This window comes from Ahaetulla prasina, chromosome 3, assembly GCF_028640845.1.
Source record: "Ahaetulla prasina isolate Xishuangbanna chromosome 3, ASM2864084v1, whole genome shotgun sequence".
Classification (NCBI taxonomy): domain Eukaryota; kingdom Metazoa; phylum Chordata; class Lepidosauria; order Squamata; family Colubridae; genus Ahaetulla; species Ahaetulla prasina.
Window position 1 is genome coordinate 97,227,543 of NC_080541.1, and position 12,052 is coordinate 97,239,594.

General features: G+C 38.0%; 1 protein-coding gene across 1 annotated transcript in view; it reads left to right on the plus strand.

The window, feature by feature from the left end:
- The first annotated feature begins 2,992 nt into the window (after positions 1–2,992).
- The window catches only part of RETREG1 (reticulophagy regulator 1), a 65,968-nt gene continuing 56,908 nt past the window's right edge, over positions 2,993–12,052 (plus strand). The window contains exons 1-3 of the mRNA XM_058175090.1: positions 2,993–3,282; positions 9,053–9,159; positions 9,777–9,807. Of these exons, the coding sequence (XP_058031073.1) occupies positions 3,005–3,282; positions 9,053–9,159; positions 9,777–9,807 (416 nt within the window). The 5' untranslated portion in view covers positions 2,993–3,004. The remainder of the gene's footprint in view (positions 3,283–9,052; positions 9,160–9,776; positions 9,808–12,052) is intronic.

Genomic DNA, 12,052 nt, shown 5'->3' on the forward strand with positions numbered 1-12,052 from the left:
ATCCTCAAGACAGTAACAGTATTGAAATGATACAAACTATACACAATTATTTCTCTTCTCTACCTGATAACTCAATAATTGGTGCAGTCATTAGCGTCAACGGTTATTTGTTTTTATTTTGTCCCATAACTTCTGTTCTTTATGCAGTACACTAAATAAAATACAAAATAAAACAATAGTAGATAAAAACCAAGCTAAAAAGTTCAGCACCTGAGTTAAAGACAGCCAACAGTAACAAAGTAATATGCAATACATAAATCACAGTAAAAACCTCGGCAAATAATATGAATGTACATACAGTACTAAAACACATTTATTTCAGGTTTGAGGAATTAACTGCTGAAAGGACTATTGTACATGCCTTCCCAAGTCTTTACATGAAATGCTTCATAAACACTATTTACGTCTCTCTCATGTCTCCCCTTGTAAACAGGAAAGAAAGATGGAAAGGTAGCCTCGGCCATCTGAACATTACAAACTAGGTCCACCTTTAGGGCTTTGGGGGAAAATACTTGGACTTCTTTCTTTGAAGACGGGGTGCATAGGTGAAAGATCAGCATTCTCTGGCACTCCCTGAAATAGCATTCTGATAACGATTTAATTGCTACTTTAACAGGTGATACTAAAACAGGAAACTTAATTTTTTTCATGCTTGCTGGAAATGACTTATTTTTATATGAATAGTTCCCAAGAAAGTCCTATCATCTTCTTACCAAAGTCAACAATTTAGATAACTGAAGAATACATTCGGCACTCATAATACTAAATTGGAAGACAAATTGAATATGATATCTGAAATTGATATCATATTTCTGGTGACATACTACTTTCAATACCAGAAGCATAAATCAATTACTGGGAACATCAGCAGAATACTACTGTGCTCAACTTCTCCTTGCACACTTCCAGTACATACCTGGATGGGTACATTAACAAGATTATGTATATGAGTCCATCTTTGGAAAAAGCTGTCCACATTAATAAGCATACAGTTACATTGTTTAAGGACAACACAATTTACAAAACAATGTGGACTTTGGAAATGGAAGAAAAGAGGTAGAGAAAGATGAGTGTTTCCTATTTAAGCTATATCTGCATCAGGTTACAGTTTTCAATGTAAAGTCACGTACTGTAGATTGGTTTCAAAGGTAGGGGAGTAATCTTAAATGTGTGTTAAGGACCATGAAAGCTTACTCAAAAGTCACAAATAACAGTTTTTCATTTTCAGCGTTCAAACCCTATTTCCATTGTTAAAAAAGTCATATATCTCCTTTCGTAGGTGGAAAAGGGAAATTTTATAATAGATGGAGTTATCACAGGTTTTATACTGTAGATATGATGGTTCGAAGGGGAGATTAAAATACAATCTATAAATATAAAAAATGTATAGCATGTTCTTCACAAAGTAAATATGGCATACTCTACAGAATATCTTTGAAAATTTTGATTGCTGAATATAAGAAGAAAAATGTTTGGAAGTAAACTTTTTCACCCCTAGATGCAACTTTAAATTCTGAAACAAAATGTTGGATTTGTTTGTTTATTCAAGAAAATTTATATGGCTACACAATTCACTCTAAATGATTCCAGGTGGCTTATTCCAAAAATCAAATTTTCTTTTAGTCTTTTTAAAGGAGTAACCTATCACACAATTAACAATTGTATTTATCATTTTAATAAAATTTACGGAGCTTGAAAAAGTTTGATTCAGGTCTCTCTTTGGTAGTCTGCAAACAAGTCTTTTATTTATAGATTTTGTTTCTTTTCGAGTAAAGAAAAGACTTTCAGAACTGGGGAATACTTCATGATAATTAGAATACATTCTCTTAATGGGAAAAAACTGCCATTCTGGTAAGCAATAAAAGGGTCTTTGAAGTAATTTCCACTGGGTTGGAACTGATCTCATAATCTGACTGGTAGTCATCGCAATTTGTTGCAGCCATTTGATATCTTACAGCAAAGGCAATCTTTTGCTGTATGATCATATTAGATCCTGACAGATTATATTAGAAATCACTAAAGATTACTCACAGATACTAAGCATGGGATACTATTGTTTACTGAAGAAGGAAGAGCATGACATTAAAATTCTTCCGTGCCAAATTAAAATACTGGAAGTAAATACATGTTTTACTTGATAGACTTATTTGTAGCTTTATCTATCAAGAGCGTTTATCATACATCTGACAACAGTAACAAGATAGAATTAGCCTTCCTCTTCTCTCCACCCATCTGAGATATTCCCCCATGAATGAAGATGAAAACAACATTGAGTGAAGTCGATGTAGTGCAATCCAGGTGGCAGCTCTCCCCAATCCCAATGGGGAGGGAGATCTTTTGCCAGGAACAGGCTTAAGACAAACTTTTGATAAGCAAGATTGTGGGGGAAATGTTAAGTAAATATTTTGAGAAAACGAAGGCAAGTATTTTTTTTTAAAAAAAGGATACTAATGTTGTGATATGCATTTTTTTAAAAAAATATGTACACCTGCTTGGAGATTTTTTGCAAACAGACCTGGACAAGAAAACATGGGAAAGAACAGATTGTTAAATCAGGCGGGGGGGGGAATATCTAATACTGGCTGCCGCGATATCACGCTTCTCATTTTTCTGGCAAACCAATAAATCACCTGCCTCCATTTGCGTTTCTAACGCCTGGAGCTTTGGCTTCGGCGGTGAATATTGCAATGTATTCTCTCGCAATACTCTCCCCAGATTTTCCCCGGTCCTCCCCTTTGTCAACCCGCCCCGCTCTGTAGACAGATACACGCGCGTTATTTGCACGCCGGTCGGACCGGCCTCACCTTCCTAATCACGAAACCTCTCCTAACCACCCACCGCCACCTCCACCCGCCCCTTTTTAGCTTTTCTTCTGCACTCTCTTGCACGCTTCGAGACTCTGCCCCCAAAGTAGCCAATCACCAAGGCTTGCTAGCCCCCATCGGAGGCTCCTATTGGCTCCTGCCTTGCAAAGGGGCGGAATAAGAGGCTCGACTATGCCCGGATGTTTCCCAAGCCTCCGCTGGCTCGCCGCCTCTGTCTGGTATCGGGCGCTGTAAGCGACATGGATGGCGGGGAGGAGCAGGTGATGTTGCCGCCGAGTCCTCTGGAAGGGCCCCGGTTGGAGAAGAAGGAGGAGGAGGACGAGGCGGCGGCGAAGCAGGAAGAGCCGAGCATTGAGCCCCAGCCGGCTGCCGAATATTGCCCCGTGATGGAGGCGCTGACTTGGAAGAGGCCGTTCTGCACCCTGGCCAGCTTCCTCTGCGCCAACCTGCTCTTCTGGTGAGCGACGCAGCCGCGCATCTCGGTTTCCCGGATGGTTCTTGTAGACTCCAATAGAGAGTTGCTGCTTCTTTTTCCTCCTCTTCTTCCTTCTTCTCCGGGCCCGGTTTCTCTCCCCCCCACACCTTCCTTTAGTGGCTCTGTTCTACCATCTGTTCCTTGGCTCGGACAGGAAAAGGTGTTAAGGGCGCGCTCACGAAAAGGGCGCTCCTGACCATGTACAGAGTGTTAGGAGGGTTGACGGTGTCGTCCAGTCTAGTGGGATTGTTGGTAACAGCCGCCGTCCGGATGCTGGTTAAAGGAGAGGGATGAAAGTAGTAGATCTGTTCTCTGTTGGGCAGGTTTCAATAGGCGATCGCTGCTAACTCTAGCTACTTGGCGTATCTGTTTGCTTAATCCTTATATGCCACCTAAGCCAGGAGCCTTCACTTCATCGTGTAATAGTGGATTTCATCATTTAATTAAGGCACAGTAGGAAGGGGTTTTTTTTCCTCCCCCTCCCTCTTTGTAGAAGAAGCACAACTGGTTTCTTCACCTTTAGGGAAGAAGGGCTTTTATGGTAGACAGCTTATTTATCTGGGTTAGGTTTGGAGTCTGTTCGAATAAACAGGTAATTTGTGCTCCCCGTACTTTGCTATTTCCGCTTAGCAACTAAGGGCTTCTGATCGATTGTTTTTCTTCTGCATCTCCTGATCCTTCCTTCTATTTTCTTTCTCTTCTTCAAAGATGGTGGTGTTGCAAAATATTTCCCTAAGGGACACGCTGGAGGGAAAGAATGGAAGCCCATCTGAATAAGTTAAATGGTGGGGGAAGGGGCAGGGAAGAGAGACAAAGTAGGAAAATGGCTCGAAGAATAAGATAGTAATTAGCAAGGAATGTAGTGTGGAAGGGGAAGGTGAATCAGCTGCAATTTAAATGATGCTAGGGACATCAAAAGCACCTAGAGAATGTTTAAAGGAAAGGAGGAGCTAAAACTGACACAGAAATGTGAAATAAAGAAAATAGTGACAGATTCTGCATGTGATCATTGGTCGGATTTAATTAGTGGGGTGGAGGGCAGAACAGCTGACTGCAGGCAAAGCCATGTGTAAGCAAAGCCATACCTGTAGCAGAAGCCAGAGATAGGCAGAGGGAAGTAATAGCAAAATAAATGCCAAGTAGAGCTGGGAGGGGACCTGTACAGCAGCGCAAATACATCCTTTAAGCTTCATTTTCCTGCTCCACTAGCAAGCAGGTGCACAGAAAAAAAAAGCAACAGTGACAGCACAAAACAAGAGATGGGGAAAGAACCACATAGCAGTATGATGAAGGTTTTCTTGTAATTGATTCTTTTTTCCCAGCAAATTTTTCTCAAGAAAATAGAATTTGAAATTAGTAGTGTAAAAATAATGTGTTCAGAAGCTCAAATTAGCTGGCATATTTTAGCACATCATACTGTGCAAAACCATCCTATGGGTTGGCTTAAGGCTCAGAGTGTTGTTGTGTTATTCAAACCCAGAAAATTAGATTGAATCAACAACTTAATAATAGGTTCACAGGTCATATAAATACAGCTACTGTAGTTAGTTGAAATCATCAAGTAAGAATTTAACTCCTGGTTTCTATATAGACAAATGATCCGCATCTTAACCTGCTATCAGTTATATCTCAGAGCTGAGATTCAAAGAATAGCTGTTTAAATTGTTTGATGTTGTCCATTCACCTAACCCTTATCTTTTCAATCTGATGATAGTAGAGAATTCTGGTGATATTACAAGTCCAAAATATGAGTTTGTTTGCCAATAGTTATCTCAAATATTGAATTATTTTCTTGTACTCTGTGTTACAGTTAATGGTTACCTCCAAATTCATAATTCAGAGGTAAGGTAAAGGAAAGGAATCCCTGTGGATTTTATTCGGCTAGTCATTGACGACTATAGGGAGTGGTCCTCATCTCTGTATTAAGGCTGTTGAGCCAGCACTGTCCAAAGACATTTCTGTGTTCATGTGGCCAGCATGACATCACGGAGCACTGTTACCTTCCCACCCAAATGGTACCTATTTATCTAGTCGCATTTGCATGCTTTCAAACTGCTAGGTTGGCAGGAGCTGGAGTGACAATGGGCTAGTCTGTTGCATGGCACTTGAGTTTCGAACTCGGGCTGCCGTCTTTCCAGCCAACCAGCCCAGCTTCTTAACTGCTAAGCCACCGCATCACCCAAATTCAGAGGCATTGTACTTTTTTTCATCCAAGACCATCTTCCAGCATCAGAAACACTTGCTTTGATCTTTCTTATCATAAATATATATTTCTCCATATTTATTTGTTTTATTAGATCTAGGCACTGTTTTGACTTCAAAATAAGCCTGGGCGGGTCACAGCATCAAAGAAATTACAAAATGTAGAGTGTAAACAAGATGGTATCCAGCCAAATAATACAAAACATGTACAGTGAGAATCATCATCTTCCTACGCCAAGGGAGGGGAAAAATATTATTGTTCATGACTTACCTAAGTTTGTTATTGCTTTCCCCAGGGACTGAATTCTCCTTCACATTATCCATTTTTACCGCCTGATTGTGCCAAAGAAAATAAAACTATATAACACCTTCACTTCTTTGCTGCATGTTTGCTAAGTAGGTTGACTGACATCTTTTGTAACAGATGTTGTAACAGATTTTACTTTCCAATTTTAATGTCATAATTTAAAGTCTTTTTCAGCTAACAAAGTAGTTTAAGCACACATTTGTTAGCAGTACCACTTTGTATTTTAAATTCAACTGCTATTTCTTTAATTCTGCTGTTTTTATAATAAATGTAGTTAAACCGAAATGAGAATACCATGTGTTCTTATCTCACTTTTCTGTTCAGGATAACTGTCAGTTCTTACAGTTCTTTTTTTCCCATTTTTTTATTCAAAATGTTAAAATACAAGATGAGACCAAAAAAAGAAAATGGGCAAAAAAACCCCACACATAAATTGTTCCCCCAATTGAATGCTGATATATTTCTAGAATAATAATGAGAAGCTGTGGCACACCCATTAGTATGTGCCATATCCTGTTATGATCTACATAATCAAAAATCTTGCTGTAGTCAATAGAGCAACAGTAGGCCATTTTTAGTTACTTTCTTTTCATCTTGTTTTCTGCTCTTTTGTTTCTCTTTTGATTCTCCCCCCCCCCAATACGGCATTTATTTCTTCATTTATGAACCTTTTATTCTTTGTAAGAACTTATTTAGCCATGTGAGAAATTAGCGTAATGGTTTACAAATCTTCATCATACATTCTGATTTGAGGTTCGGACTTGTTTAAACATTTCAGCCACAACCTTTTCTTGGTAATAATAAAGAAATGATTTGCCCCTGCATTGTTTTGTAGATTTTTTTATCCCAACTTTATTACTTTTATAAATAATTCAGCAAACATACCTAATACTCTTGCCTCCTCTTGTTTTCCCCTCAACAACTCTGAGGTGAGTTGAGCTGAGAGAGAATGTCTGGCCCAAGATCACATAGCTGGCTTTCATGCCTAAGGTAAACTAGAACTCACAGTCTCATGGTTTCTAACCTGGTGCCTTTACACTAAATCAAACTGATTTTCTGGCTTCTCATCCCAGTTGGAATTTAGACTTCTTTTATGGTAGCTTGACATACTTTATGATTGCAGAGTTCTATCTACTGTCACCTCCCATTATTCTTAATTTTATCCATATGCACATGACTTTACTGGTGAAGATAACCCTATCAAGAACTTCCACTTTTATCAAAGTTACACAGCAGGTTACTGAGGCTACTGAGCCCTCCCACTGTGTCAATTGCTCATGTACTCCTCTAGATTCTAGCTTACATACATGGCAAGGAAGCTTGTTACGGGTCTTTCAAACTCGTGAAGTTTATAAATGTGAAGATTGTGGCAAGGTTCCTTTTTCATCGTAACTGTGAAGAGTTGCTAAACAAAGCTTTCCCTAAACATGCACCATGTCTGTTCATCTTTGCATGAACTGAAGGGAAAAAGGAAATTCTTTCTCAACTAGTGTATGAGTCCAGGGTCCAGTTAAAGTGACTGGCAGTTCAGGCAGCCCAAAATATCGTTTATTTGCTTTGGAATGGCTTGGCATAAAATGTGGGAATAGTTTAATAACCTCTAAAAGTTACAGCTCTCAATTTCTGATACCCAGTTTCAGAGGCAGTATGCCTTTTAGTAACAAGTGCAGGAGAGGAACAGCAGAATAGAACATTGTCCCAAAGGCATCTTGCTGTCAAAAGAAGATGGGAGAAAGAAGATGCTGAATGGGTTAGGCTATTTTTGTCTGATTGTGTGGGTCTCCTTTTATATATTTAGGGGACTGTGTTGCTTTGATTCTAAGGAGATATCCATCCTGTGCATAGTTAGGCTGCTTAAACTGTATTGGTTGGATAGGTCTTACAATGTGCAACTATGATCATTTCTTATAGAAATGTCAAACATTTGGGACAAATTACAGTTCAAAATAGGAACTTGAGCTTCCTCTCTCCAATTAGTATGTATTGCTTTCTTTAAAGAAATACCATTTTGAAATGTTTACTGAATTGAAGCTATGGGTAAATCTTTAGCTAATGTTCTAAATGTAGTATCTTAAACTACCACTTGTGTCTAATATACCTTACTACTTGAGACAATAATGATACAACCAATACAGTTTCTATAGCATTCAATCTCCTCCAAATACTTCTATCATTTCATTGATATATGAATTAAACAAAAACGCAAATGAAGTCTCAGTATTTATAGATTGCCATAGTTGAGTTAGGATCAGATACAAAAGCCTTTTCTGAGACCAAAAAAAATCAGCAGGTTAGAAGCGTGCTATAATCTCTTTTTCCATAAAAACAGCTGTTGAATTTAGTAAGAAACTGTTGAGTAATGCATTTGGAAAGGGAACTGCTGTTCAAGGAAATATAACATGTCTTCTCATGCAACTTCTTTGCTCTGCATTTTCTTTTAAGAAGATGCCACTAGAAAATGATAACATGTATTTTCTTTTTAAAAAGTCGCACATTATTTACAAGAATTCATTGTTAGATCTTTTATAAATACGTTCTATATAATTACATCTGTCAAAAACAAAACCTTACTGTGTGTTAGAAACCCACATTAAAGAGATAAATTTATACATCGCACTAAGTCAACATTTATTTAACAAATATTTTAAACAAGATAATAGAGTCTGGTTCATCTAATGCAATGTCATTAACTTTGTTTATAAGCCACAGTGATGGGCTTGCACATCACATTAAAGCTAAACCAAACTTCATGATGACACAGTGTGATGTATATATTTTCTGACTGGTGTTTTAAAAAATATTGGTTTCTGAAGATTTAAATCTAGAATAAAATTTTTAAAAATAACATTTAATTTTTCTCCCATCCCCACAATTTAGTAATATTCTTCCAAAATCATAAGAGTGGGTCTATAAATAATTCTTTGCTTTTGGCAAAGAATTATTTTTGGGGTGTGGGGGGGGGACACAGTTTTTTTAATATCTATTTTTTAATTATATTACCTCCAAGGTCCCTTCCAGCTCATTCATTATATTCTATTCTATTCTACATTTCACACAACATTTGCTTAATGGCAACACAGCACAGAACCTTTTTTTAATTAAACTTGGCAAACAGTCACATTAAATTCACAAAATTAGGTTTTGTTTTAAATTGATTTTGATTCTTGGTGATTTCATGTAGCTTTTTAAGGAAACAAGATTCTCTAAGCTCAAGGAAATGATTCTGATATAATTCTCTTGTAGGTTCCTAGCACTAACTCCTTGGAAATTTTACCACCTGGTTTCACTCATACTACTTGGAATAGTCTTTATGCAAATGATGAAGGAATTAGTGCTGTCTAGACTAAAAGGTAAGGTTTTGTTTTTCTACCTAGTTTAGCATGTAAAGTTATATCAGTAAAGTTTGGAAGCTAATCAGTATCCCTTGGGTGCCACATAAGTAAAAGAGTTCCCTCCCTCTCCAGTCTTAGTTTTATTTTAATTGAATTTTGAAATCTAAGATCCTTCTTTATTGTTTTAATCTTTTACATTGCATTTTATCCAAGAAGCCTAGAGTCGTCTTTGGCAAGATGGGCAGCATACATGTTAAATTGATTGATTGATTGATTGATTGATTGATTGATATTGTGATTAGATAACTTATGAGCCATTTCTCTTAGTGAGCTGATATCAACTAATTTATCCCAGAATGTGTTCGGATGTCAGCTCCTAAATTGTAAACTATATATTCACGTAAGCATTTTTGAAAGTTTGTACGGTGTTATGTGATTTCTTTACCTACAAGAGCCAATTCCTATGTTATATTTCTATAGCTTAATTATGATCTGAATATGGGTCACATATATGTGTGTGTGCGTGTGAGGAGAGAGAGAGATTGCTAAAGCAACCTGATGGCTCATAAGTAGTATATTCTAGGCCACAAAGGAAATACCTTTTGCTTTGATTATTTATCCTATTCTGATTTCAGGTGGGCAGTTATGGCGACATCTCACTGACTAGTAAGTGCTGCTGAGTTACTCCTTATTCTACCTATAAACTTTATTTTGCCAGGGACTTTTAAGTATCAGAATTGTCTCATGATTTTCAGATGGAAAAATGAATTTGGGTTTCTACTTTTTACAAGCTTTTCTAGAAATGTTATAAATATTTGAAATTAATTGATTTATCAAAGTGCCAGGTAAATTTTGCCCTGCTTCCATTAAGTCTTAGTCTTGGTCTACCTGAGCCAATAATACAGTGTGAAATACCCAATATCATGTCCTGGTCATGGATTGTCTACATGGGGCTATCTCTAAAGATTACCAGAAGCTTCAATGGGTCCAAATATGGAAGCACAAGAGATGATGAGTATGCCTCAATATGCTGATGTAACATCTCTGCTTTATGAGCTGCACTGGTTTTCAGTTTGCTTTCAAGCTGCTGGTTACTATCTAGAAAGACCTACAAGGCATAGGACCTGGTTACTTAAAGAGTTTCCTGTCTCCCATATGATCTTGCCAGCTGATCTGATCTGGCAGGGCTAGCGTACTCTGGATTCCTCCTGGGGTCATCCGTTGGGACCCCAGAAACGCACCTTCTGTGTAGCAGCACCTCTGAGATGAGGTTACCCTGAAATTCAAACACCCTCACACTTCTGGTGTTTCTAAAGGCCCTAAAGACCTGGCCTTTGGCAAGGTTGGTTCAAGCTTTTTCTTCTTTGCTTCATCCAGTTTAATCGTTTCTGCCAATATTCCTTGTTTTTAAATGTCTTAGCAGTTTGTAAACCATCCAGAGTCACTAGGACTCAGGCAGCAAATGCTGTAAATTTAATACTACTATTATATTTTCCTGTGATTCAGAAGAATGTTTGTTTACAATTTCAGATTTCTTTCTTAAGAAGCTCTAACTAAAATGCTAAAGTGCACCTGCTTCAATGAAAGTTAGTCTGGGTAAAACACTCGGTGAATTTTCTTTTGCCAAATTCCTTTAGTAAATGATTATTTGGCGTATGCCATAATGCACTTAAGAATCTGTATTCCATCTGAGATGCAATGTCAGTATAAATGCTATAGTAATAAGAACATCTAGATGTGGAACAAAAACTACCACCTCCGTATCACCATTTACTTTTACCTCTTGTTAGCAAGAGAAACAAGATTACTGAATTGTTCTAATCTTCCTCCGAAAGAGCTTGACAGTATTTATAGTTTTAACCATTCGTGATAGAATCGCATGGGATATGTTCGGCCAAGAGAAATTGCATTGCCAAAGTTGTCTAGGATGATTCATGGCTGAAAGGATATTTGATGGAAAGATGTTCTCCGTATGGCTAAATTAACACCTATAATTGTTATAACAGTGGTGGCGAACCTATGGCACATATGCCAGAGGTGGCACTGACAGCTCTCTCTGTGGGCAAGCACGCTGTCGCCCCAGCTCTGTTTCAGGTCTCTGTTGTGCATGCTTCTATTCCTCCCACCAGCCATCTGGTCTTCAGGTCTCTGCTGTGCATGCATACGGCTTGTGCGTGCATGTGTGGGGCTCATGCGCACATGTGCGGGGCTTGTGCATGCATGCACCCGCACCTTGCAGTTTGGGCGCACATGCGCACTTTGGGCGGTGCCTAAAAGGTTCGTCATAACTGTGTTATAACAAACTGGCTTTTGAATGAATAGAATGATGTACCCGCTGGAAAATGGATAGCAATGTGAAAATTACATTTCTGACTTGGTCTCAAATTTCTTTTAACTCTTCCTGCTGTTCCTCAAGTTCATTCCTACTTCCCATTACAGTAGGGCTCATGTTGACCCAGGATACTATTCCAAAGATTGGCACCTGTAGAAAGGAAACATCCTTGAAGTGTCATATTGATAATGGCAATCATTCAAGAGTAGGACTGGAGGAGTGTTTTCCTTAATAATTCTTACTGGATAGGCAGAAATTCCGGAAGTAGACAACTCCCATACATCTAATGGATGTTCTAGAAAATACTGCATTTAGTATATTTAGAAAATACTGTATTTTGTATGTATAGTGATTGAATGAAGATTCAGGCTTTCCAAAGTTATCAACCAGTTGGTTTGTTTTTAACATACAACTGGTGAAGACAGTTCGTGTTAGCTTCATTTTGATTTATCTTTCAGTTTCTGGGCACAGTTCCTTTAATGCTGTAGTCCTGATATGTCTATATGTGTGCATGGATGTATTTTTCTTATACAGAAAAAGATAGTGGATTTATAGTGGATTTATTTGTTTATTTCAAAT